This window comes from Ovis canadensis, chromosome 2, assembly GCF_042477335.2.
Source record: "Ovis canadensis isolate MfBH-ARS-UI-01 breed Bighorn chromosome 2, ARS-UI_OviCan_v2, whole genome shotgun sequence".
NCBI lineage: Eukaryota > Metazoa > Chordata > Mammalia > Artiodactyla > Bovidae > Ovis > Ovis canadensis.
In genome coordinates this window covers 83,288,919-83,310,637 of record NC_091246.1, presented here as the reverse complement: position 1 = coordinate 83,310,637, position 21,719 = coordinate 83,288,919, and the positions used below count along the sequence as shown (strand labels likewise).

General features: G+C 37.3%; 1 protein-coding gene across 9 annotated transcripts in view; it reads left to right on the top strand.

Annotated features, from left to right (window-relative positions):
• Window positions 1-21,719, top strand: part of NFIB (nuclear factor I B) — a 255,890-nt gene that overhangs the window by 139,320 nt on the left and 94,851 nt on the right. For all 9 annotated transcript variants that reach the window (XM_069576582.1, XM_069576579.1, XM_069576577.1 and 6 more), the window contains exon 3: window positions 2,625-2,678. In XM_069576582.1, the coding sequence (XP_069432683.1) occupies window positions 2,625-2,678 (54 nt within the window). The remainder of the gene's footprint in view (window positions 1-2,624; window positions 2,679-21,719) is intronic.

The window sequence follows — 21,719 nt, the reverse complement described above, 5'->3', positions numbered from 1 at the left end:
CTTCTGTGTTTTGGGGATCCCACTTATGCTATTTTACTTCATGAGAAGGCACAGACATTGGAATATGAGGGAAAAATCTGTCATCATGTGTCAGTAAATGCCAGGTTATTTTAGAAAGTGGCATTGTTAAAAGCAAATATACGATTCAAATTTAGGGTCTACTTCAGCTCTCCCTCAAATGTTTGTGGTTTTTTTTAAGAAATTTCATTTTTTTTTTTCAGTTGAAGAAGCTGTTATCTGCAGTTGTTGCAAATGGGGGAAAAGGGTAATATACAGCAGAAAGAAATAGAGTTTTCCAAAGGGCCATTATGGTAACAGGGTGTGTCATTGTTCTGATGGAATACTTTCTTAGGAATGGAAGAGACCTTAATTCGTTACTGGTCCAAACTTCAGCAACAAGATGTTGGGAAAGAATTTTGTGCTCTGTTTTGAAACTGGTTTAACTAAACCTGCTGAGGCTCACCTGGAGTATACAGCTCCTGTACCCTGCAGATGGACAGCCTTAATCTGCCTCCCATTGTGTTGTCACGAAGATGGCATTAACCTCCTTGAGGGATGAATACCTAGACTTTCATAAATGTGAAGAGTCTACTTTATGAAGTAGACTTCCATAAATGTGAAGTAGCTTTATTAAACATAAAACATGGGGAGTCCCTGGTCAGTGGGTTCACCTTGTAAGTAGAAACTTCTCAAAATGTTAGAGTCACTTGAGAAATTAAGCTGGAACGTAGTATCAATTCTGAGGGACATTTGTCAGAGCAACTCGAGGCAGAAATAGCTGAGGCTATAGCAACATCATGTAATTTATCTTTTTTTTTTTTTTAATGTAGCTATCATACTCCATGCCTGGAAAGTAGCCAATATTGTGCCATCTTTTATGGGCAGAAAGAAAGAGAAAGATTGATCTCCTAAGTTAGAAGTCACTGAGTCTTGCCTTAAAACCAGAAAAACTAATAGAATTCATGGGAGATGAGACAAACCTTTTGAAGAGAATCTTATTCTTTTTGATTGTCTGGAGATGACTCTAGCCAGAACTCAGATTGCAGGAGTAGTCCTTAACTGGTTTCGTTTCCATTTGGAAAAATTAGAAATAAATTGGAAGATAATGTGGGAATCATTAAATATATTTACGAAGATTTTATAAAAAGTGTTCTAGGGCCAAAAAAAAAAAAGAAAAGAAAAAAAAAGGAGGGAGAAGAAAAAGAAAAAAGGCACAAGGATATGGGAAGAAGGGGAACAGTTCTGATTTCAGCATTAAATCTAGTTAGCAGGCATGAGGCAAAGGGCAGAAATAAATAACCAAGTTTTATACAAAAGAAAGTCAAAAGAATGTCCTTGCAATTAATAGTAGAAGCAGCAATTGCAGTATGTTAATAACTTCAATGGAAGAGCAGAGTAGCCCTGCTGAAAAACACCAGCATAAGATGTTTCTGCTTAAATAAGACTGGATCCCTGTCTTAGGTGTAATGGCTAGGTTTGGGGAAAGAGACTTTTGTCTGTGGCCACCTGTCACATTTGCTGAAATTCACTATCAAGTTCAAAATTGCCTTTCCTAGGCAAGCAAAGAAAGCTTGCTGAATCTGAGCCATCCAGCCCAGTGCATTCACAGCCGTGAACAGCACATTGAGGAAGACACAAAAGAAGTAGACAGAATCTCTGCCTCTGCTTAGGAGCATACAATTTAGTTGGGGAGACAAAACTAAATGCTGGAACCAATAAAAGAAGATTACAAAGCAACTTACAAGTAAGTGTATAATAATATGGCACAAATGACACAGATAAATGCAGAGGGGACATAGAGGAAAGAGGAGTGAGCCAAACACAACAGTGTCAGATTAGTTAGGAAGGCATGTTTCCTAACAGTACTGTAGCTTCTATGTTCCTTTCTGTATCATTGATGAGGAATAACGTGGGATAGGAAATTCAGATGTTCCGCATTGATCTCTTTCTCCTTATCTGCCGAGTCTGTCTGTCTATCACAGATGGAAATTAAATTGATCCAACAATTTACTCTCCACAAAGCCATGTTGGTTTCTACCTAGTAATTTATGCTTTTCTTGGTGTTTGCAAATCGATCGCTATTATGGGATGCAGTCAAATCTGGGCCTGGATCCAGTAGGTTGGGGGATTATTGGAGTGGATATGTATGTATGCACGTGAAATCCTGGAAAAATGGACTCTAGTTTCTGTGTAGTTTTACTCATTGGATAAAAACACTTTCAGGTTTTTTAAAAAAGCATGTTTAACTGCACTCAAATTGCATTTTTAGGGAATATGTCTTATTTGTTTCATATTGCTCCTGACAGGCCCAGCCTTCAAATCCCCTTCAGTGGCATTGTCGCCAGACCTTTTGTTTTAAAAAAGCCTTTCCTTACCCCATGAATATTATAGATCTCTACATTTTTTTCCTCTCGACAAAGAAATATATATATGTATACGTATCTACAGATTTTCATGTGGTTTAATAAATAAAATATTGCTGCTGAAAGGCTTAGGAAAGTATACTTTATTTAAACACTTGACTTCATTGTTCTACCTTAAAAAATTTTTTAAGTCCTTCTGAGTATTGTGAAATTCTTTCAAAACAAATTAAAAAGAAAACATTTTCTGTGATTTCTTTACAGATTCTGGACAATCAGGAAGTCCAAGCCACAATGATCCTGCCAAGAATCCTCCAGGTAAATATGTGTTCCAGGACGTTTGCAATCTGACATTGTTGGAGAACAAAGGTACCACTGTATAGATAAACACCCCTTAATTGGTCAGCTGCCTATTTTGTTCTGGAGGGCAGGTATGATCGGGACAAGATGTGATTCTATTCAGACCCTTCACAGTGGCAAATACCTCCACATTGGCGTCATCAGTATGTACCTAATCACTAATGTTTTACTTTTTGTTGGTGTTTCTTTGAAAATGAATATGCATGTATTTTATAGTTAGTTGTGTATCCTTCAGGTGCTAAAAGGCACTGCTGTTTGAAAAGCCAAAAAGTTTTCTTTCTTTTAAAATGCACAAGAAAAAGTAAAAATTTTCATACTCTTATTATAATTTATCAAATCTCATTACTTTAAAAGGTGGGGTCTGGTGGTAGATGATTATGTCTTCATGAGGGATTTTTACAAATAAATTTTTATTCCGTAAGGTTCTTAATAGAATTCCCAGAGTCAGGAAATAATGAAAATCAGGCTTTTCCTTTCATGTAATGTATGCCCAATACTTTCTTGGTTTTCAGAAGTTGTTTCAGCTCTAAAACTGGCTTTTATAAGAAATCATACTGTCTTTATGATTTTGTTTTTCCTAAGTTTGAAGACATAGAATTTTGATGTTGATTTAAGAGTAGTATCTTTTCTGATGAAGTAAAAACTAGTGCAAAGAAGAATTTCTAAAATTTTAATCTTATAAGATTTTTAATTGTACCTCTGACTTTAGTAAAAGAATGCTCTAAGAATAACGTAATGAAAACAAAAGCAAAAAAAAAAATCAAATCAATCACATATACCCTCCACGTCCCAAAAGGATCTCATGTGTCTTTTCATTGAAAATAAACCCCAGATTTATAAAAGGTAATGATAAAAGTTTCCACAGGTCGACCCAGTTTTAGGTCCTTAATTGCTTGATCTTTCTATAATAATACTTTGCTAATGTGAAGTTGAAATACCTGAAAAATCCTCAAAACTACAAGAAAATATGTCAGAACAGTCTTGCTTTAAAATGATATTAGAAAGATATAGCAAGTAAATACATAAGTAAAGATGCAAAGTCAATACACTTTTTCTTCCTGAAAGACTGAAGGCAGGATTCTTCCTTGCCTATATTTTGTTCTTTATTTTTATCTTAGGAAAAATTTTTTCACCAACATATTAACTTCTTCTATATTGTACAGGATCATATTATATGACAAAAGTAGAATATCCTTCAAAGATTAAAAATCTCTAGTTATAGATTAAAATGTATACTAAATTGATTTTTCTTTACTTTCATCAAAATCACTTAATATGACTACAAATTGCTAATGAAACATTCAAAAACTGAAAGGATCTAAATGTAATTTCCAGTTAAATTGATTGTTTTATTTTCTGTGTGGATGAAACCACAAAGGTGAATTATTTAGAATATACTAAACTTTGTCACAAATTTTCTAAAGTTGAGAAAACTTATCAGCTTGCAGTGTCTTCAACTTTATTAAAATTTCTTCTTTTTAGTTGACTAACATTTCCTCTGTGTAGCATGATAACCAAAAGTGAATTGTATCCAAACATTTTTTAAAACCGTCGTTACTCATTTTACAAAGAACGGGGAAGGAGGGAAACCTTTACTAGAAAAAGAGTTGATAAGTATTGTAAGTCAGACTAAACAAAGGATATGTTCTTTGCATTTGAATGACAGCTTCGTTTGAAATTAATAAAGCTGTTATTGTTTGAAATGCATTTCTGAACATGTACAGAAAGAATCATGCTCGCTTAAAAATGTTCTGTGCTTGAGCTGAATGAATAATCTCAGAATAGTTATGCAATGACAGAATTAGATTTTTCAGTATTTGTTGAGAAGCTTGCTTAAATTTTTCCTTTGCTACATTCAATGTAACAGTTATTAACGTATCTGTTTCCATATAATATGACAGAAACAATCAAGATGAAACGTCTCTATTTTTTTTCCTATTAAATTTTCCTTAGAAATCAATCTTTTGAGAACTATGTCTTAAGACTGGAGTGTTGTAGGTAACTGCATACTATGATTAGTTGAATACTGTGTACATGTAAATTGTACATTGGTTACCAGTTTTTTCAGAGATAGAATATAATAAAACATAAAATATCAAAATTAAGTGGAATAAAATTAGAATTTTCTTTGATGATTCAGAAGCATTCCATCGTTTTAACTTGCTTTGTGTATCATTATATTTTGGTCTAATAGTGGAGATTATGAAGGAATTCTGTTTGATAAAAGCAAGAGTTTGTTCTGTAATACCTTGAAATAAATCAAGCCATTAGGAATATTAAAGTTTCTAATTGGAAATGTGAAAAAATCATAACTTATTAAGATTATTGTTTTGCAGTCAGTAGGGATAAATTATACTTATTATTATAAGCTCTTTTCATAAATATAAGCCTGTTTGGTATTTTTAGAGCATAATTTATCTCTAGGAGCCTCTGTTCAGCTGCTTTCTGGCATTGGCTGAAGTGTGAAATCTCCAAAGTTCACATTTAGTATAAGAAGAAGGGTCCATATCTTTATGGACAAATTCAACTTACTACCATATGCAATGAAACGGTCAGATCCCTTTGCTGTTTGTATTGTTGTAACAAAGAGAAAGTAAACTTTTGAAAAAGATTGCCTTGAGTGGGAGCACTGTCTTGTCACTGCTAGTTTTCCACTAGGAGTGAGCAACCTCTGGACATTGCCACCTTCTTCTTCTGTGTTTCTTGCATAACAAGTTGGGAAGAGACAAAAATTCAAGATCTTTTCAAGGCAACGTCTCTTTGAAATCTGTTTTCCTCTGTTGACATGAAGGTGGAAATCACATCCAATCCTCCTATAAGTACAGGTGCATGAATCTCCCACAAATGGGGCATGCCTCTGGCTTGGATTTTCTCCAGCATCAGACATGACTGTCTGACATGGAGACATTTCCTTGCTGATTCAGAAGAACTTCTGAAACGTGACCTTGAAGCTCTTTATACTGTAGTATGGAGTCTACAGATAGGCTTTTAGTTTTTAAAGCTAGAGTTTAGTGTTGCCTTCTTGAGATTCGTATTTAGTAAGCAAACTAGTCACAGGTATTTGAACAAAAGCTATACATTTTGGGGAAGGAAGAATATTTGTTACTCACTATTTTTAAATGCATTTAAATAGTTTTTTATTGAGAAAAAATAGAGATGTTTTATCTTGTTTCTGTTTCTTTTTAAATAATAAAATAATATTTTTTATTATTTAAAAGTACAAATAATATGTTATTTAATGTTATTTATGTCAAATAATTTGTCACCTTATATCCTTTCTGGATAAAAATGGACCTAAAGAAATACTCAAATAAGTTAAATAGTCTTAGCAATATTTCCTTATACTATTAATATTCTGTGATTTAATATTTTGTCTTTATCCTTTGTTACCTAGTGGAGATGGGCACCATAATCTTTTCTGGGATAAGGTGCCCCAAAAGTCTGACTTTTTCCAAGGACATGACAGTATTATTTTGGTTAAGAAACAGTAGACTACTTCATTTTTTGTATGATTCACGTTTTTCTTATTTATTTTGGGGTCAAAGGTTATATGTTTATATCTAGATGCTTCTTTTTGAACAGTAAATTAATCCCTTCTTAGCAATAGAACTGCAAGAGTCCTGTCTCAACTATAGGAAACAACTGTTGTGGACCAAAAGAGAATAAACCATTAAGTAAGGAACTTAGACACAGACCTAACTTTATTTTGAATGATTAAACCCCCCACTTTCACTTTGAGAAGGTGTGTGATTGGATTATAATCTTTTGAAATGAGCTTTGATGGGCTATATTATTTTGTGTCTCTATATTCCCTGGGCTATGAACTTTTAGAGTTCCCAATCTCAGTCTCTTGCCCAGTCCTGGGGTAGTTGCTTTCCAAGAAAAACAAGACAGTCTCAAAGTTGGATTTTGCCCCTCAGTCAGCTAAAAGTGGATGCCTCATTTTGGAGTTCAGGAAGAGTGTAGGTTTGTGGGGAGTTGTCTCTTGGAAATATAACAAGGAAACATTGAATCCTAGGACACTTTTTGCAAATTCTATACTGAGAGCTTATGAAGCATTCTAAGTATCACTAACCAGAGCTTTCTTACCTAGAATGATATGGACTTATCCTGCTTTTCTTTTTTGCAAAATTTGTCAGATGCTTGTATTGTTTTCTGAGGTGCTTTTGCATGTAGTTTGGCAAAATCTCTGGCAACTATTAAGATCATATATTGGGTAAATGTCAAATAGTTTGTCATTTTATATCCTTTCTGGAATAAAAATGGAACTAAATAAATAATTGAATAAGTTAAATAAAGTGTATCTATTAACTAGCAATGTGCTTATCTTGCATTTAAGACATTATTTTATGTTTATATAAATTCTATATTTGAGAGATCATACAGTAGTTGCCTTTCTCTAACATATTTCATTTTATCATAACGCCCTCAAGTCCATCCATGTTGTCCCAAATGGCAGGATTTTGTTCTTTTTGTGGCTGAATAATATGCTATTCTATGTGTGTACCACATACATATCACAATTTCTTTATTCATTTACCCATCAATGGACACTTAGGTTGTTTTTGTATCTTGTCTATTGTAAATAACACTGCAATGAACATGGGAGTGTGTGGTTTTTTAATTTGTATTTTCATTTTCTCAGACGTAGAATCAGTGGATCATATCATAGTTCTGTTTTTAATTTTTTAAGTGACTTCCATTCTTTTTTCTTAGTGGCTGCCCCAATTTACATTCCCACCCTTTTCTCCATATCCTCTCCAACACTTGTCTTCTCTTTTTGATAATAGCCCTTCTAACAAGTTCAAGGTGATATCTCATTGTGGTTTTGCTTTGCACTTCCCTGGTGACTAATGATATAGAGCATATTTTTATGTATCTGTGTATATCTCCTTTGGAAAACATCTATTGAGGATTTTTGCCCATTTTTAAGTCAGCTTTTTTGATTCTTTTGCTATTGAGTTGTATGATCTCTTTATATATTTTAGATATTACACCCTTATCTGATATATTCTTTATCAATAGTTTTCCCCATCAGTAGGTTGCTTTTCATTCTGTTGATGGTTTCCTTTGTTTGCAGAGCTTTTTAGTTTGATGTCATCCCATTTGTTTATTCTTCTTTTGTTGTTGTTGTTTTGGGTGTCAGATTTTAAAATCACTACCAGGGTCAACATCAAGGAGTTTACTATGTTTATTCTAGAAGTCTCATGGTTTCAGGTTTTACATTCAGAACTTTAATCCATTGAGTTAGTTTTTGAGTACAATCAGATAGTTTCATTCTTTAGCATCTGGCTGTCCAAATTTTCCAGTACCGTTTATTAAAGAGACTGTCCTTTACCCATTGTATATTCTTGGCTCCTCTGTTAAAAACTCAGTTCCGTTCAGTTCAGTAGCTCAGTTGTGTCTGACTCTTTGTGACTCCATGGACTGCAGCACGCCAGGCCTCTCTATCCATCACCAGCTCCCAGAGTTTACTCAAACTCATATCCATTGAGTCGGTGATGCCCTTTAACCATATCATCCTCTTTCATCCCCTTCTCCCACTTTCAATCTTTCCGAGCATTAGAGTCTTTTCCAATGAGTCAGTTCTTTGCATGAGGTGGCCAAAGCATTGGAGTTTGAGCTTCAGCATCGGTCCTTCCAGTGAATATTCAAGACTCATTTCCTTTAGGATTGACTGGTTTGATCTCCTTTAGTCCAAAAGATGCTCAAGAATCTTTTCCAACACCACAGTTCAAAAGCATCAATTCTTCGGTGCTCAGCTTTCTTTATGGTCCAACTCTCACATCCATATGTGACTACTGGAGAAACCATACCTTTGACTAGATGGACGTTTGGTGGCAGAGTAATGTCTCTGCTTTTTAATATGCTGTCTAGGTTGGTCATAACTTTTCTTGCAAGAAGCAAACATCTTTTAATTTCATGGCTGCAGTCACCATCTGCAGTGATTTTGGAAACCCCAAAATAAAATCTGTCACTGTTTCCATTGCTTCCCCATCTATTTGCTATGAAGTGATGGGACCGGATGCTTACTCTTTGGAAGGAAAGTCACGATCAACCTAGATAGCGTATTCAAAAGCAGAGATATTACTTTGTCGACAAAGGTCCATCTAGTCAAGGCTATGGTTTTTCCAGTGGTCATGTATGGATGTGAGAGTTGGACTGTGAAGAAGGCTGAGCACCGAAGAATTGATGCTTTTGAACTGTGGTGTTGGAGAAGACTCTTGAGCGTCCCTTGGACTGCAAGGAGACCTAACCAGTCCATTCTAAAGGAGATCAGTCCTGGGTGTTCATTGGAAGGACTGATGCTGAAGCTGAAACTCCAATACTTTGGCCATCTCATGCGAGAGTTGACTCATTGGAAAAGACCCTGATGATGGTAGGGATTGGGAGCAGGAGGAGAAGGGGAAGACAGAGGATGAGATGGCTGGATGGCGTCACCAACTCAATGGACATGAGTTTGACTAAACTCCGGGAGTAGATGATAGACAGGGAGGCCTGGTGTACTGTGATTCATGGGGTCGCAAGAAGTCAGACATGACTGAGCGACTGAACTGAACTGAACTGATGGGACCGGATGCCATGATCTTAGCTTTCTGAATGTTGAGCTTCAAGCCAAATTTTTCACTCTCTTTCACTTTCGTCAAGAGGCTTTTTAGTTCTTCTTCCCTTTTTGCCATAAGGGTGGTGTCATCTGCATATCTGAGGTTATTGATATTTCTCCCAGCAATCTTGATTCCAGCTTGTGCTTCATCCAGCCCAGCGTTTCTCATGATGTGCTCTACATAGAAGTTAAATAAGCAGGGTGACAATATACAGCCTTGACGTACTCCTTTTCCTATTTGGAACCAGTCTGTTGTTCCATGTCCAGTTCTAACTGTTGCTTCCTGACCTGCATACAGATTTCTCAGGTGTCAAGTCAGGTGGTCCAGCATTCCCATCTCTTTCAGAATTTTCTACAGTTTGTTGTGATCCACACAATCAAAGGCTTTGGCCTAGTCAATAAAGCAGAAGTAGATGTTTTTCTGGAACTCTCTCACATTTTCGATGATCCGTCGGATGCTGGCAATTTGAACTCTGGTTCCATTGCCTTTTCTAAAATCAGATTGAAAATCTGGAAATTCACGGTTCTGGAATACACGGTTCATGTATTGCTGAAGCCTGGCTTGGAGAATTTTGAGCATTACTTTACTAGTGTGTGAGATGAGCGCAATTGTGCGGTAGTTTGAGCCTTCTTTGGCATTGCCTTTCATTGGGATCAGAATGAAAACTGACCTTTTCCAGTCCTGTGGCCACTGCTGAGTTTTCCAAATTTGCTGGCATATTGAGTGCAGCACTTTCACAGCATCATCTTTCAGTATTTGAAAAAGCTCAACTGGAATTCCATCTCCTCCACTAGCTTTGTTCATAGTGATGCTTTCTAAGGCCTTCGTGACTTCACATCATTCCAGGATGTCTGGCTCTAGGTGAGTGATCACACCATCGTGATTATCTTGGTCATGAAGATCTTCTGTGTATTCTTGCCACCTCATCTTAATATCTTCTGCTTCTGTTAGGTCCATACCATTTCTATCCTTTATCAAGCCCATCTTTGCGTGAAATGTTCCCTTGGTATCTCTAATTTTCTTGAAGACATCTCTAATCTTTCTCATTCTGTTGTTTCCCTCTATTTCTTTTCATTGATCGCTGAGGAAGGCTTTCTTATCTCTCCTTGCTATTCTTTGGAACTCTGCATTCAGATGCTTATATCTTTCCTTTTCTCCTTTACTTTTTGCCTCTCTTCTTTTCACAGCTGTTTGCAAGGCCTCCCTAGACAGCCATTTCACTTTTCTGTGTTTCTTTTCCATGGGTATGGTCTTGATCCCTGTCTCCTGTACAATGTCATGAACCTCTGTCCACATTTCTTCAGGCACTCTATCAGATCTAATTCCTTGAATCTATTTGTTACTTCTACTCTATAATCATAAGGGATTTAATTTAGGTCATATATGAATGGTCTAGTTGTTTTCCCTGCTTTCTTCCATTTCAGTCTGAATTTGTCAGTGAGGAGTTCATGATCTGAGCCACAATCAGTTCCTGGTCTTGTTTTTACTGACTGTGTAGAGCTTCTCCATCTTTACTGTAAAGAATATAATCAGTGTGATTTCGGTGTTGATCATCTCATGATGTCCATGTGTAGAGTCTTCTCTTGTGTTGTTGGAAGAGGGTGTGTGCTATGACCAGTGCGTTCATTTGGCAAAACTCTATTAGCCTTTGACCTGCTTCATCCTTCTTCATTGGAATACCCAAGGCCACATTTTCCTATTACTCCAGATATTTTTTGACTTCCTACTTTTGCATTCCAGTCCCCTATAGTGAAAAGGATATCTTTTTGGGGTGTTAGTTCTAAAAGGTCTTGTAAGTCTTCATAGAACTGTTCAACTTCAGCTTATTTCAGCATTACTGGTTGGGGCAATGCCTTGGATCACTGTGATATGGAATGGTTTGCCTTGGAAACGAACAGAGATCATTCTGTTGTTTTTGAGATTGCATCCAACTACTGGGTTTTGGACTCCTTTTGTTGACTGTGATGGCTACTCCATTTCTTCTAAGGGATTCCTGCCTGCAGTAGTAGATATAATGGTCATCTGAGTTAAATTCACCCATTCCAGTCCATTTTAGTTTGCTGATTCCTAGAATGTCAATGTTCACTCTTGCCATCTCCTGTTTGACTGCTTCCAATTTGCCTTGATTCATGGACATAACATTCCAGGTTCCTATGCTGTATTGTTCTTGACAGCCTTGGGCTTTGCTTCCATCATCAGTCACATCTACAATTGTGTGTTTTTGTTGCTTTGGCTCCATCTCTTCGTTCTTACTGGAATTATTTCCAGTAGCATATTGTGCACCTAGCAACCTAGGGAATTCATCTTTCAGTGTCCTATCTTTTTGCCTTTCATACTGTTAAAAATTAATTGATCATATATGTTTAGGTTTATTTCTGGGCTCTCTATTCTGTTCCAGTGATCTTATGTCTGTGTTATGCCAATACCACACTCTTTTAATTACTATAGCTTTGTAATACAGTTTTAAATCAGGGTAAGATGCCTCTTGGTTTGTTCTTTGTTCTCTAGACTGCTTTGACTATTTGGGATTTCTTTTCTTCCACTGAAATTTTATAACTGCTTGTTCTATTTTTGTGAAAAATGCCATTGAAATTTTGCTAGGGATGGCATTGAATGTATATGTTACTCTGGGTGTTGTGGACATTTTAACTACATTAATTATTATCCCTGAGCACAGAGCATCTTGCCATTAATGTGTGTCTTCTTCAGTTTAATTAATGTTTTTAGTTTTCAGTATAGAGTTCTTTCAATTCTTCTGTTAAATCTATTCCTAGATATTTTATTCTTTTTGATGTATTTATAAATGTGATTGTTTTCTTATTTTTTAATTTATTTTTCTGGTCATTATTAATATATATAGAAATGCAACAATTTTTTGAGTATTAGTTTTATGTTCTGTAACTTTACTTAATCCATTTATTAGTTCTTATAGTTTTCTGATTGGGTTTTAGGGTTTTCAGTATAAAATCTTATGCTATCTGTAAATAGTACCAGTTTTGCTTCTTCCTTTCCAATTTAGATGCCTTTTATTTCTTTTTTCTTCTTCTTTTTCTAATTGCTCTGGCAAGGACTTCCCATACTATGATGAATAAAACTGGAGCCAGTGGGGATCCTTGTCTAGTTCATAATCTTAGAGGAAAAAAATTTCAGCTTTTCCACTGAGTGTGATATTAGCTGCAGGATTATTATATATGGCCTTTATTATGTTGAGGTACATTTTCTCTGTATGCACTTTGTTGATAATTTTTATCATGAATTGATGTTGAATTTTGTCATACTTTTTTTGCATCTATAGAGATGACAGAATAATTTTTATCCTTCCTTTTGTGATGTAGTATATCACATTGACTGATTTGTGGTTATTGAATGATCCTTGTATCACCTGAATTAATCTGACTTGATCACGGTGTATAATTTTAACGTGATATTGAGTTTTTTTTTCTAATATTTTGTTAAGGGTTTTTTTAATCTATGTACATTAGGGATATTGGTGTATAATTTTTTTTGTTGTAATGACATCTTCTACTTTTGTTACCATGGTATTACTAACCTCATGAGTTTGTACATACTTTTAATTTGTGGGTAGATTTGGAGAAGGATTGTATTGATTCTTTTTTGAAATCTTGGTAGGTTAACTGTATTCAGGTGGGAATAGCTGATCATGATAGATTTGGTTTTCTACAGATTCTATTCTGGTGTCTTGGTTGGGCACTGCCAAAGAAAGTCATTTGTGATTTGGGGTTGCACTTGAAATCTACATCTATAAAGTTTTCTACTGTTCATCTAGGTCTGCACGCACATGGCAGATGCTAGGTAGACCTTGTGTCTTGCACCTCATCACCTGTACCTCAACGCTGGCTGTTTGTTCCAATGTAGTGTGGATTTGGAGAAGGAAATGGCAGCCCACTCCAGTGCTCTTGCCTGGAGAATCCCAGGGATGGGGGAGCCTGGTGGGCTGCAGTCTATGGGGTTGCACAGAGTCGGACATGACTGAGGCGACTTAGCAGCAGCAGCAGTGTGGATTTGCAGGAAGAGCAGGGCAGTTCTACCTGTCCTTATTTTCCAATCTAGATTCTTGTAGACATCTCCTGACAAAGGTACTTAATAATTGCTCTGTTGGAACTTTCTAAACAATAAAATACATATCCAAAAAAATTTCACTGAAGTGGTCTAGTCCTGAACTTTTATTTTTTGAGAGGTTTTGGATTACTGATTAAATATCCTTACTAGTAACTGGTCTGTTCAGGATTTCTGTTTCATCATGATTCACTGTTGGTAGGTTGTATGTTTCTAGGAATTTATCCATTTCTTCTAAGTTGTTCATTCCATAGAGTATAATTGTTGATTGTAATCTCCTATGATACTTTGTATTTGTGTGGTATCAGTTGTAATATCTCTTCTTTCATTTCTGACTTTATTTATTTAAGGCATGTATCTTTTTTTCCTTGGTCAGTCTAGATAAAGGTTTGTCAGTTTTGTTGATCTTTTAAAGAACTAGCTCTTAATTTCACTGGTATTTTCTATAGTCATTTTACCTTATATTCATTTATACCTGTTCTAGTCTTTATTTTTTTTCCTCCTTCTACTAACTTTGGGCTTCATTTGTTGTTTTTTCTAGTCCCTTGAGGTATGTATTTAGGTTGTTTATTTTAGATTTTCCTTATTTCTTGAGTTAGATATTTGTCACACTAACTTTCCTCTTAGAATTGCTTTTGTTGCAGCCCATAAAGTTTGGTGTGTCTCATTTGTCTCAAGGTATTTTTTCTTGTTTGATTTTTCCTTTGGTCCATAGTAGTAACTATTGACTATAATAATATGCTAGTTTTGCATTAAAAATTTTTTTTTAAATCAAACAATTTTTGAGGTTCATCTCTCCCCTACTCAACTTTATTGATACTGAGATTGAAGTTGCCAAAGGGTTGTCATGAATCTAATGAAACCAACCAAATAATTATGAAGAAAACTAGCATCTGCAATTGTACTTATCATCTACAGGGATCCTTAGGGCCTATATTTGACTTTTCACAATGTTTTTGTCGAAATTTAGCATTTGGAACAAACATTACTCTCTTAATAGTTATAGAAATAAAGCCACATTTATCTTTGCTGTTTGCATATGATGGCAGAAATTTACCATAGATCCTAAATAACCTTAGGGCATGTTTTATTTTAGAATATCATTCATGTTTAAGATCAAAGAAAGGGAAATATTTACTCTGACTTTTTTTTTTAAAATACAAAATTTATTTATTTGTTTGTTTTATTCTTCATGGAAAGCATTTTATTTTACTTATTTATTTTTTTATTTAAATTTTTATTTTTACTTTATTTTGCTTTACAATACTATATTGGTTTTGGCATACATTGACATGAATCCACCACGGGTGTACATGAGCTCCCAAACATGAACCCTCCTCCCACCTCCCACCCCACATCATCCCTCCGGATCATCCCCATGCACCAGCCCCAAGTCTGACTTTTTAACAATAGTCCATTCACTCCTTAGTTTATAAGTTCATACCCACTCATTCTTGTATCCTCATTTATCGTATCCACCAGAATCAAGTTGTTGTTGTTGTTGTTTTTTTAATGGGGATGGGAAATGCACCATTTCATGATACATAGCTGCCGCTGCTGCTAACTTATTTCAGTCGTGTCCGACTCTGTGCGACCCATAGACGGCAGCCCACCAGCCTCCCCCGTCCCTGCGAATCTCCAGGCAAGAATACTGGAGTGGGTTGCCATTTCCTTCTCCAATGCATGAAAGTGAAAAGTGACAGTGAAGTTGCTCAGTCGTGTCTAACTCTTCGAGACCCCATGGACTGCAGCCTACCAGGCTTTTCCATCTATGGGATTTGCTAGGGAAGAATCAGTTGAGTTCAGTTCAGTCGCTCAGTTGAGTCTGATTCTTTGTGACACCATGAATTGTAGCACGCCAGGCCTCCCTGTCCATCACCAACTCCTGGAGTTTAGTCAAACTCATGTCCATCGAGTCAGTGATGCCATCCAGCCATCTCATCCTCTGTCATCCCCTTCTCCTCCTGCCCCAACTCCCTCCCAGCATAAGGGTCTTTTCCAATGAGTCAACGCTCACATGAGGTGGCCAATGTATTTGAGTTTCAGCTTTAGCATCATTCCTTCAAATGAACACCCTGGACTGATCTCCTTTAGAATGGACTGGTTAGACCTCCTTCCAGTCCAAGGGACTCTCAAGAGTCTTCTCCAACACCACAGTTCAAAAGCATCAATTCTTTGGCATTCAGCTTTCTTCACAGTCCAGCTCTCACATCCGTACATGACCATTGGAAAAACCGTAGCCTTGACTAGATGGACTTTCGTTGGCAAAATAATGTCTCTGCTTTTGAATATGCTATCTAGGTTGGTCATAACTTTTCTTCCAAGGAGTAAGTGTATTTTAATTTCATGGCTGCAACTACCATCTGCAGTGATTTAGGAGCCCCCAAAATAAAGCCTGACACTGTTTCCACTGTTTCCCCATCTACTTCCCATGAAGTGATGGGACCAGATGCCATGATCTTAGCTTTCTGAATGTTGAGCTTTAAACCAACTTTTTCACTCTCCTCTTTCACTTTCATCAAGAGGCTTTTTAGTTCCTGTTCACTTTCTGCCATAAGGGTGGTGTCATCTGCATATCTGAGGTTATTGATATTTCTCCCAGCAATCTTGATTTCAGCTTGTGCTTCATCCAGCCCAGCATTTGTCATGATGTACTCTGCATATAAGTTATGTAAGCAGGGTGACAATATGCAGCCTTGACGTACTCCTTTTCCTATTTGGAACCAGTCTGTTGTTCCATGTCCAGTTCTAACTGTTGCTTCCTGACCTGCATATAGGTTTCTCAAGAGGCAGTTCAGGTGGTCTGGTATTCCCGTCTCTTTCAGAATTTTCCACAGTGTATTGTGATCCACACAGTCAAAGGCTTTGGCATAGTCAATAAAGAGAAATAGATGTTTTTCTAGAACTCTTGCTTTTTTGATGATCCAGCGGATGTTGGCAATTTGATCTCTGGTTCCTCTGCCTTTTCTAAAACCAGCTTGAACATCTGGAATACACAGTGCATGTATTGCTGAAGCCTGGCTTGGAGAATTTTGAATATTACTTTACTAGCGTGTGAGATGAGTGCAGTTGTGTGGTAGTTTGAGCCTTCTTTGACATTGCCTTTCTTTGGGATCAGAATGAAAACTGACCTTTTCCAGTCCTATGGCCCCTGCTGAGTTTTCCAAATTTGCTGGCATATTGAGTGCAGCACTTTCACAGCATCATCTTTCAGTATTTGAAATAGCTCAACTGGAATTCCATCACCTACACTAGCTTTGTTCCTAGTGGTGCTTTCTAAGGCCCACTTGACTCCACATTCCAAGATGTCTGGCTCTAGGTGAGTGATCACACCATAGTGATTATCTTGATCATGGAGATCTTTTTTGTACAGTTCTTCTGTGTATCCCTGCCACCTCATCTTAATATCTTCTGCTTCTGTTAGGTCCATACCATTTCTGTCCTTTATTGAGCCCATCTTTGCATGAAATGTTCCCTTGGTATCTCTAATTTTCTTAAAGAGATCTCTAGTCTTTCCCATTCTGTTGTTTTCCACTATTTCTTTGCATTGATCACTGAGGAAGGCTTTCTTATCTCTCCTTGCTATTCTTTGGAACTCTGCATTCAAATGGGAATATCTTTCCTTTTCTCCTTTGCTTTTTGCTTCTCTTCTTTTCACAGCTATTTGTAAGGCTTCCCCAGACAGCCATTTTTGCTTGTTTGCATTTCTTTTCCATGGGGATGGTCTTGATCCCTGTCTCCTGTACAATGTCACGAAGCTCTGTACATAGTTCATCAGGCACTCTATCAGATCTAGGCCCTTAAATCTATTACTCACTTCCACTGTATAATCATAAGGGATTTGATTTAGGTCATACCTGAATGGTCTAGTGGTTTTCTCTACTTTTTTCAATTTAAGTCTGAATTTGACAATAAGGGGTTCATGATCTGAGCCACAGTCAGCTCCCAGTCTTGTTTTTGCTGACTGTGTAGAGCTTCTCCATCTTTACTGTAAAAAATATAATCAGTCTGATTTCGGTGTTGATCATCTGGTATTGTCCATGTGTAGAGTCTTCTCTTGTGTTGTTGGAAGAGGGTTTTGCTATAACCAGTGCGTTCTCTTGGCACAACTCTATTATTAGCCTTTGCCCTGCTTCATTCCATACTCCAAGGCTGAATTTGCCTGTTACTCCAGGTGTTTCTTGACTTCCTACTTTTGCATTCCAGTCCCCTATAATGAAAAGGACATCTTTTTTAGGTGTTAGTTCTAGAAGGTCTTGTAGGTCTTCATAGAACTGCTCAATTTCAGCTTCTTCAGTGTTACTGGTTGGGGCATAGACTTGGATAACGGTGATATTGAATGGTTTGCCTTGGAAATGAACAGAGATCATTCTCTTGTTTTTGAGATTGCATCCAAGTACTGCATTTTGGACTCTTTTGTTGACCACGATGGCTACTCCATTTCTTCTAAGGGATTCCTGGCCACAGTAGTAGATATAATGGTCATCTGAGTTAAATTCACCCATTTCAGTCCCTTTTAGTTCACTGATTCGTAGAATGTTGATGTTCACTCTTGCCATTTCCTGCTTGACCACTTTCAATTTGCCTTGATTCATGGACCTAACATTCTTGGTTCCTATGCAATATTGCTCTTTACAGCATCGGACCTTTTTTCTATCACCAGTCACATCCACAACTGGGTATTGTTTTTACTTTGGCTCCATCCCTTCATTCTTTCTGGAGTTATTTCTCCACTGATCTCCAGTAGCATATTAGGCACCTACCGCCCTAGGGAGTTCCCCTTTCAGTATCCTATCATTTTGCCTTTTCATACTGATCATGGGGTTCTCAAGGCAAGAATACTGAAGTGGTTTGCCATTCCCTTCTCCAGTGGACCACCCTCTGTCAGACCTCTCCACCATGACCCGTCCATCTTGGGTGGCCCCACAGGGCATGGCTTAGTTTCATTGAATTAGACAAGTCTGTGGTCCGTGTGATCACATTGGGTAGTTTTCTGTGATTATGGTTTCAGTGTGTCTGCCCTCTGGTACCCTCTCGCAACGCCTACAGTTTTACTTGGATTTCTCTTACCTTGGATGTGAGGTAGCTCTTCACGGCTGTTCTAGCAAAGCGCAGCTGCTGGACTAGGGTTATCCCCTCTTGGCTGCCCCTCCTGACCTTGAACATGGAGTAGCTCCTCTCGGCCCTCTTGTGCCCGCACAGCCACCACTCCTTGGACGTGGGGTTGCTCCTCTCAGCCGCCTCCCCTGACCTTGGGTGTGGGGTAGCTTCTCTCGGCCGCCTCCCTTGACTTCGGATGTGGGGTAGCATAGATGTAATTCCAAACTTCAGCTCTTGACAATATGCAACAGACTATAAACAGCCCTTCTATTCATAAAAGTATAAGTAGAAAGAAAGTAAAAGGGTTGGTTAACTATAGTAAGACCTCACATTATAGGTAAACCAGCTTTTAAGTAATTTGAGAATGAGGTACATGGGAGTCAGTGTGAAAATCAAAGGATTTTTTCCTAACAGGTTTTGTTTCCGAGGAGTTTTTCTTCTTTATCCTTTAACTCTTTGAAGGCATCACATTCAGTATATTTCTTAAATGTTCAAACTGAGGACAGAACTCAAGAGCAGAGGAGGGGTGGATGGGAAATGTGTTTTGTTAGCAGATTAATTTTAGAAGGTCTGGAAGGGCACATAGTCCTTAGCTACTGATTTTGACAGTTTGCATTATGGGTGTGTGCATGCTTGCCCAGTCACTTCAGTCATGTCTGACTCTGTGCAGCGCTATGGACTGTAGTCTGCCAGGGTCTTCTGTCCATGGGATTCTCCAGGCAAGAATACTGGGATGGGTTGCCATGCGCTCCTCCAGGGGATCTTCCCAACCCACTGTTCGAACCCATGTCTCTTATATTGGCAGGTGTGTTCCTTACCTCTAGTGCCACCTGGGAAGCCCAAGCATTATGGGTACTCTTGTATCACCCACTCCTCAAAAGTTGATCCACATAGCAGTTGGCTCCATTCCTAGCCTCTTCAATAGGTCCAGTCTGATTACTTGTAATATTAATTTTGGAGGAGAAAGACAATTTAGAAATATTTTATGAGGACATGAAATCAGATTTATTTATATTGTCCCAATTATCTGCCCTGTTAGGCTACAGATACTACTACTTGAGTGCTACCTGGTTGCTGATTTAAGATTTAATTATTACATTCCAGGAGACAGGGTGTGGATGGATTAAGCTCTATATGAGTAGAGACAGCCATTTGTCCTGCACCATTCCACAGCAAGAACAATAAACAGCCTTGCAAGAGCTGTTTATAGGTAGATTTTTAGCCTCAGATATTTAATGGACGTCTGTTTGGTATGTGGCACTAGACTTGATGCTGTGGAAGAGTCAGAAGTGATTTACATAATGAACCTTGCTCTCTCAAAAGATTCTGTCCAGTCTTTAGGGTTTTCTATGTAGAGTATCATGTCATCTGCAAACAGTGAGAGTTTTACTTCTTCTTTTCCAATTTGGATTCCTTTTATTTCTTTTTCTGCTCTGATTGCTGTGGCCAAAACTCCAGAACTGTGTTGAATAGTAGTGGTGAAAGTGGTCACCCTTGTCTTGTTCCTGACTTTAGGGGAAATGCTTTCAATTTCTCACCATTGAGGAAAATGTTTGCTGTGGATTTGTCATATATAGCTTTTATTATGTTGAGGTATGTTCCTTTTATTCCTGCTTTCTGGAGGGTTTTATCATAAATGGATGTTGAATTTTCCAAAGGCTTTCTCTGCATCTATTGAGATAATTATATGGCTTTTATTTTTCAATTAGTTAATGTGGTGAATTACATTGATTGATTTGTGGATACTAAAGAATCCTTGCATCCCTGGGATAAAGCCCACTTGGTCATGGTGTATAATCTTTTTATTGTGTTGTTGGATTCTGATTGCTAGAAAACCCTAAAGACTCCACCAGAAAATTACTAGAGCTAATCAATGAATATAGTAAAGTTGCAGGATATAAAATCAACACAAAAAATTGCTTGCATTCCTATGCACTAATAATGAGAAAGTAGAAAAAGAAATTAAGGAAACAATTCCATTCACCATTGCAACGAAAAGAATAAAGTACTTAGGTATATATCTACCTAAAGAAACTAAAGACCTATATATAGAAAACTGTAAAGCACTGGTGAAAGTAATCAAAGAGGACACTAATAGATGGAGAAATATACCATGTTCATGGATTGGAAGAATCAGTATAGTGAAAATGAGTATACTACCCAAAGCAATCTACAGATTCAGTTCAATCCCTATCAAGCTACCAGCGGTATTTTTCACAGAGCTAGAACAAATAATTTCACAATTTGTATGGAAATACAAAAAACCTCAAATAGCCAAAGCAATCTTGAGAAAGAAGAATGGAACTGGAGGAATCAACCTGCCTGACTTCAGGCTCTACTGCAAAGCCGCAGTCATCAAGACAGTATGGTACTGGCACAAAGACAGAAATATAGATCAATGGAACAAAATAGAAAGCCCAGAGATAAACGCACACACCTATGGATGCCTTATCTTTGACAAAGGAGGCAAGAATATAGAATGGATTAAAGACAATCTCTTTAATAAGTGGTGCTGGGAAAACTGGTCAACCACTTGTAAAAGAATGAAACTGGAACACTTTCTAACACCACACACGAAAATAAACTCAAAATGGATTAAAGATGTAAACATAAGACCAGAAACTGTAAAACTCCTAGAAGAGAACAGAGGCAAAACCCTCTCCAACATAAATCACAGCAGGATCCTCTATGATCCACCTCCCAGAATACTGGAAATAAAAGCAAAAATAAACAAATGGGATCTAATTAAAATTAAAAGCTTCTGCACAACAAAGGAAACTATAAGCAAGGTGAAAAGACAGCCTTCAGAATGGGAAAAAAAAATAATAGCAAATGAAGCAACTGACCAACAACTAATCTCAAAAATATACAAGCAATGTATGCAGCTCAAGTCCAGAAAAATAAATGACCCAATCAAAAAATGGGCCAAAGCAGTAAATAGACATTTCTCCAAAGAAGACATACGGATGGCTAACAAACACATGAAAAGATGCTCAACATCACTCATTATCAGAGAAATGCAAATCAAAACCACAATGAGGTACCATTTCACGCCAGTCAGTATGTCTGCGATCCAAAAGTCTATAAGCAATAAATGCTGGAGAGGGTGTGGAGAAAAGGGAACCCTCTTGCACTGTTGGTGGGAATGCAAACTAGTACAGCCACTATGGAGGACAGTGTGGAGATTCCTTAAAAAACTAGAAATTGAACTGCCTTA